Source organism: Cryptomeria japonica, chromosome 4 (genome assembly GCF_030272615.1).
Source record: "Cryptomeria japonica chromosome 4, Sugi_1.0, whole genome shotgun sequence".
Lineage (NCBI taxonomy): Eukaryota > Viridiplantae > Streptophyta > Pinopsida > Cupressales > Cupressaceae > Cryptomeria > Cryptomeria japonica.
In genome coordinates, this window is record NC_081408.1 from 690,202,802 (window position 1) to 690,222,998 (window position 20,197).

A 20,197-nucleotide genomic window follows, 5' to 3' on the forward strand; every position below is an offset into this window, starting at 1 on the left:
AACCTCAATAAGTATATTTGGTAATTAAGATGATTGGTTGGCCAAATAATTGAAATTTGGTAAATTCTATATGCAATCTTAACACTACATAGGAAATGTTGTGATCCCTTTAGACATGGCCAAATATTTATTCATTTATTTAGCTACTCATTGGTGGCTTCTATTCTTTATAATTTTTATTTGAATTTATACTCGCTTCAAGTACTAATAATAATAAATATTGTGATCATTTTCAGGAATGACTACCTAGTAAATAATGATGATACTTGTAGACCAATATCTATACACAATCAATAACTATTAAAAACTATTATTTGGCAACATCTACCAATTAGAAAATCATTATTTATTATTATGGTAGTTCAAAAGATAATATAGCAATATTTAAAAATTAATATTAATTTTAATGTTAAACCCTTCTACAAGATTCGATAAATATAATAAATCTTTCAAAATTAGTTTGATAACTAGAATAATAATAACTTATAAAAATTTTAAGCATTAAAAATAATATTGTGACTAACAACAATAGATATAACAATTGGAAATCACTAAGGGATATATTGGATTAAAACTCTCAATAGCTGACTAAAATATGGTCTTTAAATAGAATCTTCCTAAAGCATATGAGAGTTTTTTTTGGTCTAAAATTGAATCCAAGAAATTTTTTATCCTTTAGAGATCATTCAAGCACATTTAATATGATGATATCACTCAATTAATATGGAAAATAAGATTTACTTAATTACAACAAGTTAAAAGACATTCACTCAATTGTAAGCATACAGATACGATCAAATATGATGAAGATTTTGTAAATATAATGAATAGCTTTCTATGTGAAACAAAGCTAATGTTCAAAATTTTAATATAAGAAAGTAGACATATATTCTCTCCTTTCAATTATTTGTGTCTCATAAATGAAAAAAAAAAGAAGAGAGAGTATAGAGGAGTTAAAAAGTGATGCATGATAAAATAGTAAAGTGATCACATAACAAATAAATATATAAATGTAGTGTTCAAGATTATCCTTATTTTAACATGATATATCACAACTCCAAACCTTAATTACAATTCCATGGAACTCTATATAATATGCTTGGAATGTAAACAAAGCAAATGGGTTGACCGTCAAATGTAGCTGGCTATCATGCGAGTAAGAGCCTCCCTCCTCTCGTGGAGGCCATCGCAGTACTTCCCCACATCATTTTGAAGACGGTCGAGCATATTGACAAACCGCTTCTGTTCCTTGTTGATCTCGTCCACACAAGAGAGCACATTTTCCTTGTCCTCCAAACAGATGTCGATGTAACCGTTAATCGAAGTGATGACAACGATCAGCCCTTTCTTTGAACACTTTGCTTCATCTAGTGTCTGCATTGTTACAAACATACTCCTGTCCACTGTGTCTATAATCTTCTTCGCTTCTGTTATCTTCTTCTTTGCTTCTGCCCGCTTCTTTTCCGCTTCTTCCCTCTTCTTCTCTGCCTCATTTGCCACAGTTTTATCTTTCGAGCGTTTGCCACAGACTGTCAAGGCAATGGAACAGCTTATTGTGCAGATCTCTGGGGCCATCAGTATGACTGGTGCAATCGGCACAAAGACGACTGCCGCCACCGAGAGAGCCACCACCGCCGCTGCTGTTGCCACAGAAATCACCTTCCAAACACTCCAGTATTTGCTCCTGGATTTGGGCTTCAGTTCCTCCTCCGTTTGATTCTTCAGTAGCTGTTCATGCAATTCCTCCATTTGCAATTCCTCCTCCTCAAATTCCTTCATTTTATTCTTTAATTTCTTCAAGAGTTGTTTATGTCGTTCGAAGAGGGGCTCAATATTCTTTTCAAAATCCTTAAAGGGATTCTCAGCCATCTTATAATCCTTGAACTTTTTCTTAACCTTCCTGTACTGAGCGTCGCTAAGAGGTTTTTCAGGCGTTATGCCCTGTAACGCTACGCCAATATTACGCTGGTAGATCTTCGCCTTTACCAGGGACAATTGCAGCCCAACGAAGAAGGATGAAGTTTCTCGACTGTTGATGAAATACTCATCAACCACCTCCCTCGTTTCTTCATCCTTCCACGTATATTTCCCTCTTTCGATAATGTAGTCGATGACTTGACCATCTAATTCCACCAAATAGCGGAGGCTTTCCAAGCCCCATCTTTATCTCTAACCCTAGCAATACAAATGAAACATAATTATTAAAAGACGAATTCCACGGTCAATTTGTCACGTTCATATCGTCAATCATGATAGCCATCCATTTGAATAAATCTGTTCAAGAAATAGAAATTTACTGATTTATAGTTAAAGGCGAATTCCACGGTCAATTGCAGGCATGACATTTTCAGTCTGTGAAAAGGATTGATCATTTATTCCACTGTGCATTCATACAAACAAAATTTATATAATTGGTTTTATAAAATATTTTAATTAAAGCTTTGGATTTTTAAATATGATTGGTTCGTATTTGATGTAAATAAATTGTATATTAACTTTATGTTCCCATGCAGCTGCTTAACTCTATTTTCTGCTTAAATTTAAGGAGTTAAGTGTTCCCATGCAACTTTAAAATTATGAAAAAAAAGGATAATTTAGCATCTTTCCCTACTTTGATGGAGCAGCTATTGTTTAGGAATTAAAAATAAGTCATGGAAGAAAGAGGGGGCTCCAAATAAGCAGTCACTTCTTATTAACAAAAGTGTCAGGTGGCTCCACAATTTGCTCTCCCTCTTTTTTTAAAGATTTTATTTCTATTTGGTTTTTCAAATTTTAAGTGTTCAAATTAGTATTAATACTATTAACAAGAAATTAAAATGTTTTGTTTAAAAATAAGCAGCAAAGATAAATATTTATGGGGCCACCTGCTCCACAAATAATTCCTAAAAATATAGAGCAGCTAGTGAAATTGTATAACGACATAAACTCACAAATTTTCCTTCAGATATTAATAGACGAGTAAAATACTCATGAAAGTTCACTAATTATCTGCTCCAAATTAATTCAGATTCAAACTTTTATGGGCCAAACAGTTTCAAATCGCTCTATATTTACGTAGAATTCGTTGTCTCAATCTCTCGACAGAGTTTAGACAAAATAAACAAACATGGACCATAAACCGTTCAAAATCAAGGTAATTTGTGTGTCAAATTTAATCCATCGGCTGTAGAGTTTTCGTTAGTCTTAATTTATCTGTCAGAGCAGTTTAAGAAGTCTCTACAAGTGAAAATCCTAATAATGAATGGGTTTTGAGTAGCAGATATTATGGGTGGGGTTACATCTACCAAAGCTAGAGAGAATTCATTTTGTTTCCTTCAAGATCCACTCTCGTATAAGCTAAACATGGACGAATCAGAAAAAGTAATTGACTATATACTTTTTGAAACCAGATCTTACGTATTAGCTAACCATGGACTATTATCTCACCAGATCGCTTATCCATCCAAAACAAAAAAAAATTCACAGAATCGAAATGTTCACTTCGACATGTTGAGCAAAAATTAAAATTAAAGCTATTGTGAAAATAGAAAGAAGTCAGTCAACGGATCGATATACCCTATTATCGATGCCTTCCATGACAGATGGTTTCGTAGACATTAGGTACAATAATATCATGTATGAAACAACAACAGAATCAACGCCATTTATTTAAAGATAACAACGTAACTACTCTGGAATGAAATAAAACACAACAAAAATGATCCAGCTGCTTACAGATTCCAAAAAAAAACATCAAAGATCCATGGCAAGTGACTTACCTCAAAGATCTTCTATAAATGTGTTCTGTAAACTCGCCCCTCGAAACCAAGATGCAGGAAAAATATTAGCAAACCCTACCAAAGTACATAGGTTTTTTGGGAAATGAGACGAAACTAGATCTAGAAATATAGGACCATGTTGACTAATTCTAAGCCATGTTTTGGGGAAATGGGACTCCCATTTCATATCTTATAGTTGACTGAAATATGGTTTAATTAGTGAATTATGTTTTATTCACGTTTAAAATTAAGTTTTCATTATTTTATTATTTTTTTAAATAAATGTTCCATACCAAGATTGGAGGTGTTACTATCCAAATGTCAGAGAAGAAGGCTTCTTTAGATAATTGTGGTCAACTTTCAAATATTTCTATTAGATTATTTGACAATAGTGATGACCAATGTAACTTGTCTTGAAGTCATAACCAACAAGATTGTGAAAATGAACATTGTAGTGTAAGGTTATTTGTTGTGAAATGTCCTACTTTAGCTAACATTACATTATTCCAACAAAAGGAAAATGCCCAAGATTTTTGAGAGAGGCCTTCCAATGTGTGGGATTCATATACTCTTTTAACTATGTAGGAGCTTGAAGGAGAAGTTGCACATATCAATTGATTATGTTTTGTATTGAGTGGTCAATAGATTTTATTGGGATCCTAGAACCCTTTCACAATTAAAAAAACAATAAAAATAATAATTGATCAATGATAAAACAATAAACAAAAAATATAGAAGCAAAAGAATAATAAACTCTAAAGTAAAGTAGTAATGTTTGTTAACACAATGTTACTAGCTATTTTTTTGAGAATATCAAAACAATAGATTTTCTTTATTTTATTTTTCTTCCATTATATTTAATGTTTTGATTAGTTAAAACTAGGAGAGGCACAAACCATTACATAACAACTAAAGCGAAGAAACTACTTGGGTCTCACAAGGAGTGAGAGCACCAAACAGAGAACCAATTGACAAAAATGAACAAAAGCTAGATGAGGACCATAGCCAAACACTAGAAAACTAGACAAAAGACTAAACTAAAGCCAATAATTAAAAAAAAAGAACAACCACACCCCCCACTAAAGACATGAATCAATGGTCTACCTAGTGGTGGTCTTTTTTATTTTTGACTAATTCTAATGTTTATGCATCTAATCTAGCCTAAATTTTATTCCTACCAATAAATGAAAAATTATAATAAGGATAAATTGATATTAAAAGTGAACTCCTTGATTATATAGGAAAAGGTGAGACATAGGATATCAATAGGTTATGACATGTGCCTTATGCTTATGATATTGTACATAAAGTGATAAGATACCATAAGATCACACAGCTACTAAAGACTTCTACAAATATTCCTAGCTCCCTAAGTAAACTTAATTACATATGTATAAACATGTTTGAAAGAGGTCTAACTAATTTATAGTTAAATAATGTACCTTTTTCACACTATAAAGGGGCAAACAAGATAGAAAACATTTATGTATCTACCAACAATGAGGAAATGTTGAGTAACAAAAGATGAACTCATGTTGAACGTTTGTAAGACCAAGAGAACTCTATAATTATATGAGAGTTCAAGGATCTGGTCACTTTAAAATAAGTTCCACTTTCATAGAATCCACTTGAATACCATGTGCATGAATAGGAAATCAAAGATAACATATATATGGATGTATAAGAAAAGGAACACTTAGAAAGGTTGGTATATAATTTTTTTTGTTGAAGTGTACAAAGAGCATGTTCATAATATTGAAGATAGTAACCAAGTGTGAGAAAATCAAAGGATATCATTCAAGTAGGTGATAACAATTTTTATAAAATAATCCCAAAATACATCATTTATTGCATGAAAGTGGCGAGAGTAATGGTGATTTTTTAAGTAAATTTGATTAAGAATTTAAGTAAATTTGATTAAGAATTTATTTTCATCCTATTATATGGTATGTGTGTTATTAAATGCATGAAATTGAGTTTTTCAAATGATATTGATAGGATTTAATAGGAAACAAACCAAAATAATCCCTATTGGTCACATCATGGGTGACCTTATCAATAGATTTGAAACCAAAGGAAAAGATATAGTGAATGTGTGCATGTTATGTAATAATGAACCAATATTCTTCCATCCACATGAATATGGAGAAGGATCTAATTTCATTGACAAATGTAATTTGCCGATAATAGTACTTATCACCTCTTTTTGTTAATTGATATCAATGATATAATACATAAAGGAATAATGTGTTAGGTGAGCATGAGTTCAAAACAAATTGTCATTTTCCTCCAAAGTAGAATGATGGTGCATCAAGATGGCTATATTGATTTTACATTTCAACTCATCATATGTCTTTACCATCCTCATTAATCTTGATTCAAACATTTTTCATTTCCACATCATGATAATATGCAATTGAACTCTTCTTCAATTTAAAACACTAATAATTTTCATGACCTTTATTTATAGCATAACTACAAATTTTCCAACATTTCCTAGTTTTAGATGATGGAACACAAGTACCCTAAATATTCTCTTTCGAATCATGTTGCTATGGTTGATAATTTCATTTTTTTGGAAGGACCTACAAAAAATTAAAATCAAGATGCTTGTGATTCGGCAGCAAGTTTTTTTTGGTTAGTTGTGCTTTATTTAATGTAGTATCTAGAATTGCAAAGCTATTGTATATCAACTCAATAAATAAGCGATCTTTTAATCCACTCTTGAAAACTTGAGAATTAGAGTGGAAGCTGCATCTAATAGCTAGAATAATATTTACACTTGATTGAATTGGTAGATGTAATCGTAAACAAACATTTGACATCCTTTTTGCAAATGAAGCCATGTGATATGTAGATTATAGTGAAATTTGGAAGCAAAAAATGTTTCATAAAATATTATGAAAATTTGATCCCAAATGTTATAGTATTTTTTATCATCTTGACATTAAAGAGCTTCAATACTAGAGAGCTTCAATTTCTTATGGCACTTTCTTGACATTAGAAACTTAATTGTGATAAAACCAAATCACAATTTTAAGAACCTAATTGTAAAGCGCATCCATTTTTTTTAAGATCAATTATATACCTTGACCTTGTAACTTGACCTTACATGTAGTGATTAAAGAGGCAACTTCAAGAAAAAAGAAAGTAGCTAAAATTTATATATTATTGATCTTATTGATTAATGCATCAACTACACCAATAAATTCAACTACATTCCAATGATAAATAACTCTAGACTCCCAAAAACAAAAGTCAACAAAATCACTATATTTTTAATATAAAATAATAAAAATATAATGCTAGACATGTAGTCTACTCTTCACAAATATTACCATGTGAATGAGAAAATGGTTTGAAAAGATATAATAAGACAAGGTTCAGAAAAAGAATTGACGTATGAGCGGGATGTGTTGGATGCCGGATGACTTTTCCCCCCATTGGGTAATCCATTATGTGTGGCCAGCACTGATCTGTCTTGTCAAGCCAAATGGGGCCAATGCAGGCTTCCCGTCACATTCTTACAATAATCAAATCGAGAAATGAATTGAAATTTTAATTTCTTTATTGATATTTTGTGGAACTTACTACATATACGTAAGGACTAGCATGTTTTACGGCTCTGTGCAACTCTTCCATGTAAAACTATAAAGAGGATAAGTGTTGGACGAGGTAGAATTATTGGTATAGCAGTTGTAATTATATAGTATAATTAGAATAAATTAATATTATATTATGTTGAATTTTAATTCTATATTTATAACTTATAATTTTCAATTATGTGTGTTATGTAATACATTTTTTTTTCGTATAATATAATATAATTATTTATCATATATATCAAATTATATAGTAGAGTTTCTTACATAATTATTCGAAAAAAAATCATTACATATCACATTTTAAAATAAAATATTTCTTGTATTCCCTAACAAATTAAATAATCTTATTATTTAATTAATTGAATTTTCATCTCACATAAATTATTTATTTTATTAATATATACATCTGTTTTCCACCTACACATGGCTAAAATAGTTGAATAATATTATTATTCAATTGTGATTAAATTCTCCCCACCAAATTTCAAGAATAATCAGGACCTCAGTACATTTGTTCCCCGCATCCCTCATGCTTGCATTATTCTTTATACCAACTTCTAAGAAAAAAAGACACCTAAGTATAGGTGTCCCTTGCATGATCCCTCATAGTTCTAGTTACCAATTCTAATAAATGCATCCTAGCCCTTCACATTCCAATAACCTTCATCATAACCCTCCATCATAAGAATTTTTGTGTGTTAGCAAGGTCTCTTGAATTTCGCTTGTATAAAATTTTGTACAATTGTAAGTAAATATATTTTTATATAGGATTTTTTAATAATATAAATATTGTTTCAACATAGGTAAGTAATATACACAATAGGATTTGTTTTTTATATCAAGTTCGGTGTAGATATTCTCAATATATTTGATGTAGTAACAAATAAAAGGTTGATAAACTTAGACCATGATACACACTTTGTATATACCAAAACTATGAAATACCATGCATGGTTTGCAAAGAAACCATAACTATTTAACAAAATTCACAATATAAAGTAATCAAAACCACCTTAAAACTTATAAAAATAGATTTTATTGATAGAAGCTCTATGTATGTGCAAACTACAAGATTTATTACTAGAACCACCCCAAAGTGTGTAATACCACATGTTTTAAACTTGAAAACTACCATATATCCCTAAAACTGAAAGTTTTTGACCATTCATGTGTTATTTGTTAAATCTACTTCAAATTAAAGTAAAATTGTTTGGAAAACTCTTCACATCCACCTTAAATTATGAAATCCACCTTAAAAACTATAAAAATGCAATCATCGCATAGAGTAACATTTTGATAGTCTGAGTATCCACATTAAACACTTTAGTATTAGGATGCTTATTAACATGGTCCAACACTTCCAAGCTCAAATTGCAGACACAACTTCCTTTATGTTCCTTGTTTCTAGATTTATACTTAGTGTCTACATAAGGGAAAGTTATGATGAGCCTATTCTTATTCACTATGATAATACTACTTCTATTGATATATCAAAGAATCTGGCATTTCATTCCAAATCAAAACACATTTCAATAAGGTATAATTTCTTGAAAGAAAAGGTTGAAGCAAAGGAAGTCAGAATGGTATACGTGCCTACTAAGGAACATATTATAGATATTCTAACTAAACCATTGCCTAAAGACACTTTTGAATATCTCAAAGATCAGTTGGGGGTTACCAACCCTCTAGAAGAGACTTAGAGATGCAGGGATGGATCAATCCGATGAGCTTATCTGACATACTTTTTCTGATCCAGGTTGATGAATATGGTGCTACTACTTAGGGGGAGTAGTCATCTATTTAGTTTGGTATTCTTGGTTTGGTATCCATCCTTTGTCATTGATTTCAAAGGGGGAGAGAGGTATTCATGTAAAAAATTGTTAATCAAAGGGAGAGATATATTTCAGTTCATCTTTTAGAGATTGTTGGCATTCCTTGGCACTTGGATGTTTTTCACATTAAGTGTTGCCATCAATGCCAAAGGGGGAGATTGTTGGCAATATGTTGGATTTGGTTAAGTGTTTTCATTGATTTCAACACTGTATCCCAGTTCGAGACTATCCCAATTGGATCTATTCCAGTTGAATCTATCCCGGTTAGTCTTGGTGATTATCTTGGTTTTGGCTATGATTCTTATATGGTATGATTAGATCTCTGGAATCGGTTTTGGATTTTTATTCTAATGGTTATATGCTTTCTATATTCTGGTGGTTCATGATTTGGTTATCACTTTTGGTATCTACCACTACCAAGCTAGATTTTATCTTTATCGACTTGCCTAGCGTTCCCGATTAGCTTTACCGGTATGCATTATTTGGTGACTTGGTTAGTGGATTTTCGGTCAGACTGATTGAATCGATTTCTATCATGCTGAAGGTGTTTCCTGATCATATCCTGAGTATTTGGTGACTTTGCATTGGATGGCATTCTGTTATGGTGGTCCTATTTGAATCCAGTTAAACTTTCTATTATTTCACTGAGGGTTTCTATCGATTGGTGAAGTGTGTTGGATTTTGGTCTTAGCAAAATTGCCAGCAGATATAATTGTTTGGTTACTTGATTTAGGTCCATCCTATGTAATGTAAATCATAATATTGGTTTGGTGATATCATGTGATGTAATTTTTGTAATTATGTTTTTCTAGGTTTAGGGTTTAGCCGACCTTGTCAATAAGGTTGATGATCTATATTTATAGGTGACTTATTCGTGTAATTTGTATGGTTATGGTCATGGTAATGGATGGTTAAGTTTTTATTATCAGAGAAGGATTATCTGCGAATAGAGTCATATCATTCCAGTGAAGGTTTGAAGAAGGTTTTGTATTGCAAATAAGACACCAGTGCTTAACCAGAACCGTATCAGGCATTTGTACATGCTACTTTCATAGTTCACTTCTTTTCGGATTGTACTTTGATGATTATGTAAGTTACTGAGACTCCCCTTTGAGATGAGTAGTGCGCTTTAGGCTGTTGGCCTTTCTGCAAGTGTAGACCCCATTGTAATCATTCACAATACTACTGCAAAGTATTCATCTGATTGTGGGTAGATTTTTCCACGGTGGTTTTTCCCTTTTCGGGTTTTCCACGTCAAAATATTAGTGTTATGTGTGTTGTTCTTTCATTTTATATTCTTCATTTTGTTGTGCTTTGGTTTAAGGTTTATAATTGAATTGATTATTGTAACTGTTAGTAAGCTAATCTCCCCCCTCTCTTAGTTTACTCCTGGTATCAGTGCATTCTAACATTTAGTACTATTATTCCTTCAACAACACCATCTCCTATCAATAATTCTTGTAAAAAAAGGAATTAGAGTACAAGATACTTTACACCCTCCTCCAATAAATACAAGACCCCTCAATCTAAGATTGAAGCCTCCACGAAGCCTTTTGTTTCTTTCATCCAAACTTCTAAACCAATTTCCATTTCTCCTTCTAACACATGTCTTGATAGGAACAAATACAATGAACGAGTTCTAAATTGTGTGCAACAAAGTCTTGAATGTCATGAGCAATCACACTTTCCTTTTTCAACATCTTCTTCACTATTGTCTTGTAAATCCACACCTTCTCATTCTAATTCTGAGTTACAACAAAAAAATTTGTTGACCAATCTTCTAAATTCCAACTTAATATCTTCTCTTTGTCCTAAACGAAGAAGAAAACATAAACAACATTCTCAAACTTCTTCTTTTTGTAAATATCATCAAACCCATGGCCATTCTACTAATGAGTATCAAGCATTGAAAACACAAATACAACATTATATTGATTCAGGCAAGTTAAAAATAACATCTGAGAATGAATGGCATATTCAACATGATCATTTAAAATAACATTCAAGTTCCTATTATGTTTCTCCTCACTATGTGGCATAGTTAGCCTACCTATTGGGGGCTCCTTGTCATTCATGGTGGTACAATTTCAGGTGCGATCATACTTAGTGAGAAACATAATAGTCTATTTATTCTTGCCTCTATCCTTGGGGGAAAGAATATTCCCTTTCCTCTTTCTAAGGTTTCACTATTTTTTTTATGGATTACATTATTCATAAATTTTATTTCCTTTCTTGCATGGTGTTTCCTTCATGCGAGCGCATGTCTGTTCCTTGGATAGGATATATTCCTTTCTTAAAATGGTACATCTCTTATGAGTGATCTCTCTATAGAAGTTGTGTAATTATTCTCATTGTCCTACACCGGGGGGCAATTATCTCTCTCCCTCTCTCTAAAGGATCCACTCTTTCCTATTATTGCAAATGGTGTGAGTTTTATTACTTGATGCCATTCCTTATGTGAAGTTGTTGTTATTTTCCCAAGGGTTCTCTCTTATACAAGGGGTGTAAGTCCTTGACTAAAATCTATTTCACACTTGGTAATGTACATCTCTAATAAATTCACCCATCCTCATTGGGATAAAAGTGAGTCATCCTTCATCAAGAATCCCTTTCACTTAGCAATAGGAGGAAGGATTGAATTCTTTCTCTCTTCTTTTCTTTATTCTAGGAGATGTTATATTTGTCTAAGACAACTCCTCTTAGGGTGTAGATGTCTTTTGAACAAAGATCTCTTCTCCTCCAAGGATCTCCTTTACACTTACAACAAGATATCTCTTTTCAACTATCTTATCCTTGCTTGAAGAGTATTCCCTCTCTTTCGTAGATCTATGACATCGTTCCATAATGGATATCTTCTTTGTGTTGAAGGTAGGTATCCTTGTTCTAATTTCCTTAAGATAACTAGAGGGCAGCCTCTTGGAGTGAGATGTTGCCACTTTTCTCTTATATAGTGGCTCATTCTCAGAACCAGAGGGCAGCCTCTTAGATCAAGATGTCACCACTTTTCTCTTATGCAGGGTGATTATTCGTTGAACCAGAGCATAGTCTCTTAGAGCGATATGTCATGCCTTTCTTGAGATTTGTACTATACATCTTAAACAGGTTGTATCATACTTGGACTTAGACTCCTATGAGGTGATTCAAACCTCACTTGCACACATGTGCATGAGGTTGAGTGGAACTAACTATGTTCTCACTCTCCTCCTTTACATGGATCACATAGATAGAATCTAAGGGCTAGTTTTCCATGTCCTTTTTTCTCCATGGATCACCAAGTTCTAAGGGAAAGATGTCCATGGTTCTTTTGGATCACCTAGTTTTACTATTGATGGTTCATTGATGATGTCATCTTTTCTCTTTTATGTGATTGTATGTGTTCATGAGATGGCATTTTATGTTTCAAGAATGATATTAGTTGATTGAGACATTTTTCATAGCGAGGTCTCTTTGGCTAGTTGAATTGAGGTCCTAATATATTAGCTTTTGTTGCATGCCATTTAATGTGCACTTGCATATGTTTGAGTGAGTTGAGATCCTAAGATTGGGGGTTTGCTTCCTTGAGATTAGTGATGTCTTATATTCTTTGTGGTATTGCTCTGCATCTCTCATCTTTATCTCACTCTTTCTTCTACTTTACTGACAGTATTGGCATAAGTCGTACTCCCGCTAAAGTGGGGGCTAAATGTAGCATCATAAAATTGCACCCCTTGCAATTTTGACTGCATTTTAGGCCCCTTACCTGGTGATATCATCTCCCATGCTTGATCGAGATCCATCTATGCCTCCATCATTGAACTGGGCTTCATTTCCACACTTTACAACTTGTTTAGACCATGTTTCAGGCCCCAAATATGGATAGGACCAGGGTGTGGCACCCTTGTCCTCCTTAGGATAGGGGCGTGGCACCCTTGTCCTCCCTCTTTTTGTGGCCCCAAAATGGGTCCATCTGACCCTTGACCCTAATTTTCTCTTTGGGATTTAAATTTACCCTACATTGGCCTTTAGTGAGATGAGAATAAATTAATATTATATTATGTTGAATTTTAATTCTATATTTATAACTTATAATTTTCAATTATGTGTGTTATGTAATACATTTTTTTTTCATATAATATAATATAATTATTTATCATATATATCAAATTATATAGTAGAGTTTCTTACATAATTATTCGAAAAAAAATCATTACATATCACATTTTAAAATAAAATATTTCTTGTATTCCCCAACAAATTAAATAATCTTATTACTTAATTAATTAAATTTTTATCTCACATAAATTATTGATTTTATTAATATATAAGTCTATTTTCCACCTCACACATGGCTAAAATAGTTGAATAATATTATTATTCAATTGTGATTAAATTCTCCCCACCTAATTTCAAGAATAATCAGGACCTCAATACATTTGTTCCCCGCATACCTCATGCTTGCAATATTCTTTATACCGACTTCTAAGAAAAAAAGACACCTAAGTATAGGTGTCCCTTGCATGATCCCTCATAGTTCTAGTTACCAATTCTAATAAATGCATCCTAGCCCTTCACATTCCAATAACCTTCATCATAACTCTCCATCATAAGAATTTTTGTGTGTTAGCAAGGTCTCTTGAATTTTGCTTGTATAAAATTTTGTACAATTGTAAGTATATATATTTTTATATAGGATTTTTTAATAATAAAAATATTGTTTCAACATAGGTAAGTAATATACACAATAGGATTTGTTTTTTATATCAAGTTTGGTGTAGATATTCTCAATATATTTGATGTAGTAACAAATAAAAGGTTGATAAACTTAGACCATGATACACACTTTGTATATGCCAAAACTATGAAATACCATGCATGGTTTGCAAAGAAACCATAACTATTTAACAAAATTCACAATGTAAAGTAATCAAAACCAGCTTAAAAGTTATAAAAATAGATTTTATTGATAGAAGCTCTATGTATGTGCAAACTACAAGATTTATTACTAGAACCACCCCAAAGTGTGTAATACCACATGTTTTAAACTTGAAAACTACCATATATCCCTAAAACTGAAAGTTTTTGACCATTCATGTGTTATTTGTTAAATCTACTTGAAATTAAAGTAAAATTGTTTGGAAAACTCTTCACATCCACCTTAAATTATGAAATCCACCTTAAAAACTATAAAAATGCAATCATCGCATAGAGTAACATTTTGATATTCTGAGTATCCACATTAAACACTTTAGTATTAGGATGCTTATTAACATGGTCCAACACTTCCAAGCTCAAATTGCAAACACAACTTCCTTTATGTTCCTTGTTTCTAGATTTATACTTAGTGTCTACATATCTAATTTGTGCCTTATAATTTATACTAATTACTCTCAATTTTACATCATTAGCCCTAGTTCTTGAATTTCATTACTCTATCTTATCCAATTGATCTACAGTTGTAAGTAAGGAAATTTTCTACCTCAAGGATTGGGGTCAATGCAAGAAGCTGAGTCCACTTTTTGGTCAGAAAGTGGAAGTGTTTTCCCTGATTTTCAGATTTTGCCACATTTGAGTTGAAAATTTGAAGCACTTAGAGATTGAATCTTGGAAAAAGTCGGTAATACAAAATATAGCCCTCTGAGTCTAGTTTCCAAATATGTAATTTATTTTAATAACCACATAATATAAATTGAATTTCAAAATGGATTTCTAAAACCCATTATTAAAAAATGCTTTGTTTCAGGACCATACCATGCATGTGTACGACCCACACTTTTTGACACAAATAATTTTCTTTTTTTCAAACCATCTTGGGAAATGATTTGTAGCACACTCAATATTGATGAGCCTATTTTTTTGTATTTTTTTTAATATTTTATTTTTTATTAATTTTTTATTGGCCCTAATTATTGTTTTAAAAACTTGATGTGTACAGCCCACATAATTTGACGTAAACTTATCATTTTTTGAATTTTTTTTTTTTCAAATAGAAAATAATTTTGTGTAGATTTATGTCATATAATTTTTTTTTTAAAACGTTAAAACAAAAAAGTTATTAAATAAACAAAATTAGTTGATATTTCAAGTTTATGGACCATATTCAGTATAAATTAAATGAAAAATAGAGAAAAGAATAATTTTTTTTTCAAATTACATATTCAGAATTACACAGTATAATGTGAAATGGGTTTTAATTTCGTGAAAAAATTGTCTAATAGCAGGCATGTAAAATATTGCAAAAGTTTGTATTTGTGCTTTCATTGATCCAAGTTTGAAATTGCAGGTCCAAGTCTGAGGTCTGGGCATTCCATGCCTATCCTGCACCTAAACCCAAGGCAAAAGGTAGATTGTGTGGTGAAATTTCACAAAATGGGGGCTCGTTTTATTTTTTTACCGATATTTTTAATAAGGGGCCCAATAATTACTAACATTCTCATTGGGATCTATACTGAAACATAAAATTTACACAATTTGGCTCATTTTTTAACCACTGTTTACTCAAAATTCATGAGAAGTCAGCAAATTTAATCTTTTATTGAAAAGAAATCAATTTTTTAATTAAAGAGGACTTTGTAAAGATGGGTTCAAAGCAACGTCAAAAGAAACAAAGAAAGACAATGACATTAGAGGAAATCTAGGCATAAAGAGAGGAGGCAAAATGTCAAAGAGATAGAAGATCACAACTATGACAATTGAAGAACATTGAAGCATTGAGTTGAGTGCTTGTTGTAGATGAAACCATTGAAGAGACCATGATGGACGCAAGAAATGTAGAACCAAATATGAGTGCATCTTTAGATGAAACTTTGACTGGTGATGAAAATCTTCATGTGGATGCAAATCCTGGTATGTTTTTAAATCCCCAAGAGTATGATGCAAATCAAATTGATGATTTAAAGGAAGCTGGATATGAATTTAATAAATCTAAATGAAAATAATTAAAAATTGAAAATAATACACCACCCTATTTGAATGAAAATAAATTTAATACTATTGATAGCAATGTGTTAGATAGTCTTAATGGGATAGTTTCTTGGAGACAAATTAGAACACATGCCAAAAGAAGATATTAACATTTTTTCTATAATAAAAATCTAGGATTTCAATGTCAATTAATGCTACAATTAATAAAACTATTAAAAGTGTGCAAAGTCATGAAAAAATTAGGAATTTATACAAAACCAAAAGATAAGATGAATCATATAAGCAAGTTGTATCTATTGTTCCCAATGCCATCAATTCTATCAGAAAATGGGTCAATCTAAAGATAAGAATGTGGCTCGATGAGTTATAACAACTACTATAGTTAACAAAACAATTGTCAGTAAAAGAATGTTAAGTGATATAAGTGGTTATTTAAACATACATCGTAGAATCTTGTCAAGAGCAGCCAAAAGAAGAGACACAATTGAAAGTGATCCACTAAACCATTGTTGGAGTTTTAGTGGTAAACTTTGAAGGTCGGACATGAAATTAAATGATGAAACTAAATCATTAATTGAAAATTTTTGGCATGATAACACAAGAGTTTCATCTAATGCTAGAGGTGTTTTAAAGTTAAGGGTGGGATAAAAAATCCATGATCCTCATCCAAAACATCTTCTTGACGTGACTCAAACTAAATTTTAAAAAAAATAAAATTAGATGAATCTGTGTTAATGAATTTACATATTAGTCAATGATCATTTGAAAAATGCAAACCCTGGTATGTTAAAATCAATAAACAAAGAATATCTTGTTGTTGTAAAACTCATGTTCAATTTTGTTAATATTATGATGTTTTTCGATATATACATTGTACATTGCACGCTAATGATCTTGTGTAGGATTGTGGTGTTTATGTGCCACCTAAAACTATCAAAGATTTTATTGAAAGTTTATTTTGTAAACCATCTAGTGAGCAACTATTTCTTTCAAGTGCATGCATTTATGGTCTTTGTAATTTATGTGGGAACTATTCATTGATAGGTGAATGTTTGCATGAACATGTTTCAATTGAGTTTGGACAAAAAATGGTTGATGTTAGGAGATTTAAAAATATAGAATACCCTATAAAAGATGGAAATATGGGGAAACGTTTAGATCTTATTATAGAATAGAATAGTGTGAATGCATTTATCAACGAGTTTAAGAGTAATATTGTTCCAAAATATGTGAAACACTCCCAACATGCTCGATGACTTGATGGACAGTTTTGCATATGCAAGAACACGTTTCTAGTGGAACAATAGTATCAGTTGTGGATTTTGCAGAAAACTACACACTAAAACCACAAGAGGAAACTCAATCACAGTACTATAATTCAATGCAAGTGTAATTTTTGTGCATATTATGTATAGACATGACCATGATAGTACAGAAGATAAAAGAAATTTTTTGAGGCAGTATCATTTCTATGTTAGTGATAATCGATTACACTCATCAGAGTTTGTTCAACATTTCTTCTAGGTCTCTTCTGACAATCTTAAGGAAAGATAAATTTAGATGACACAACATATGATATGATTAGATAACTGCATAGGGAAATTAAAAAATGCAAGAATGTTTTATTGGCTAAGCAGAGCTCACAAGGAAACCAATGTCCAACATATATAGATTTTTTTTGAAGTGGGACATGGTAAAGGAGAACAAAATGGAGCAAGTGCCTATGTAAAAAGAGCTCTTGCTAGAGAACAACTAAAATTCAAGGATGCAGTGAAATTCAGAGATACTCATGCAGTTGTGAATTGGTGCAATTCCAAGTTGTCTACAGGATCAACTGAGAACTCCGCAATTTGATGTTTGTTCTGGTTGATTGAGGAAGACAATATTCCTATTCAACATGATTGTGATACCATAAGTGGATCAACTAAATGGAAATCATTTAAGAGTTATAATTCAATTCATCTTGTAACTTCAAGTTCTTCATCCTTTTAGCATCATAATCTTCAAGTGCCACCTCAAGCTGCTTTTCCAAATTCATATCCATGGATTCCAGATTTAGGATCTTCCTCAAGATGTTAAACTTCCTCCGGGGTACAAGGCTCTAATACTAATTGTTGAAATCCAAGAGCACTAAGAGGGGGGTGAATCAGTGTTGTATCGGATTGATCAATTTTAACCTTATTAAAACATGCATACACCAACTGGTATACTGGTACATATAGAATTGAAAGAAGTAAAGCAACAAATAAGCCAATCACATGAATGAGTACTATAACACACAGAATTGTACATGGAAAACCTCAAAGAGGAAAAAGCACGGTGGGATTTGTGACCCATAATATCATTCCACTGGCCATATGAAGAGATATTACAAAATATAGGGGCCTGCACTTGCAGGAAGGCTTACAGCCTAGAGCACACTGCTCAATCACAAAAGGAGCCTCACTGACTACATACAAATCCAAACTACAACCTAGAGAAATGATTGAATTGCAAACATAACATCTTCTATCCTTGAATACAATTGTGGTTAAGCTCTGCTTGTTTCGGTTTAAAACCCTTAACCCTATATCGGAATAACCCTTTACAAAAATACCCTCATATACATGATCTCTCTCATATGTTTCGCATCTCCTTTACATTTCAGAACCTTACACACTTTCCTATGATATATCAAAATGATCTAATCAACTAACCTAGATACCCTTTACAATTTATCATGCCTTATGTCATCTTACAAAGATAATTACAATATGAATACACATGTCAGCTAGTTAACATAAATACATGAATATCAAATACAATTGTTGATGCTGGATCCAAAAGATGTCGACCTCCAATACCAATAACCTGATTCTAAACCATGTCAGCCTACATTGCCGGTAATCAAAGAAATCTATCCAACCTATCGGTATCGGTGAAGTGTTTGTGATGTGCCCGTCGGTACACAACTAACCCAAAATATGAAGTTGGAACAAGTTGCCATGTTGCCATCAATGACAACATATTGAAACCAACCAATTGAGTGTCAATTACCAACATATCATATTTAGACATTCTCTCTAGGCACCTAGAAGAAAAATGTCCTATCTTATTACAAGAGAAACATTTCAGAGGCAATTTACCATCATACATACCAGCTTCCTTAGGCAATCTCTAGGCAATCAATGCTTCAAGCTCATCTAGTTCTCTTTCTTTCTCTTCCATCTCTCTTCTTTCTCTTTGATATATGGATATAAATTGCATTCATCAGGATCATACTTTTTCTTTTTGGACACAGATGCTCTAAATGCTATCTCAAACTTACCATGTGATTCACCGAATTCGTTCAACTCAAATGCGACAATCTTTACAACTATCATATCTCTTGTTACAGTAGTTACACTCTAGATCTCATCGATAGTAGCTACCTTATGTTTGTAAGTAGTAGACAATGATCTCAGCACCTTAGAAATAATTTCAACTTCTTCAAGGGCGCCACCGACACATCTAATATCTAGGACAAGCTCATTCACTTTAGCCATAAAAAAGTTTATGTTCTCATCTTCTCCCATCTTCAGCATCTCATACTTCCCTTTCAAACTCTTCAACTTCACAACTTTGACTTGTTTATCTCCTTCATTCAAGATCTCAGGCTTCTCCCAGATCTCATGTGCAGTCTGAAGACCCATTATATTAATCATTTCTGAATCAGTTAGGGCGTTCAACAATGCTTCTGTAAAGCGGAAAATCACGATCGAACCCTAGTTGGTCTCCCCTCTTCTAACTCCAAGGAGAGAGAAGGGAGGTTCGCTAGGATTCGATGGGTTTTCACTTAGGGGGAAGACTTTACATTCAAAAGAGGGGTTGAAACTCATAAGATTCAATCCCACACGATGTAAGATTGGATGCTAAATGAATTTCAAGGGTTAGGAAAGCAAGGCTACCCTCTTTTGTAAAGAATGTTGATTAAGGAAATTAAGCTAAGGATGTATAGAAAGTCATAAAGATTCGCTTATAAACTGAGTTCGGGTTATAGGATGAAGCTGTGGACCTGGAATTAGCAGTAAAATGTCGATACGGTGTTGTCTTGCAAATTTGAGCAAAAGTTGTCGGGACGATG

General features: G+C 32.3%; 1 protein-coding gene across 1 annotated transcript; it reads right to left on the bottom strand.

Moving 5' to 3' along the window:
* Positions 1-1,131: 1,131 nt before the first annotated feature.
* On the bottom strand, positions 1,132-19,457 carry LOC131028666 (UPF0496 protein At4g34320-like). Its single transcript, XM_059219420.1, has 2 exons — positions 19,403-19,457; positions 1,132-2,123 (listed from the first exon to the last, which is right to left on the bottom strand). The coding sequence occupies exons 1-2, from the start codon at positions 19,455-19,457 to the stop codon at positions 1,132-1,134; spliced, it is 1,047 nt and encodes a 348-aa protein (XP_059075403.1).
* Positions 19,458-20,197: the final 740 nt, after the last annotated feature.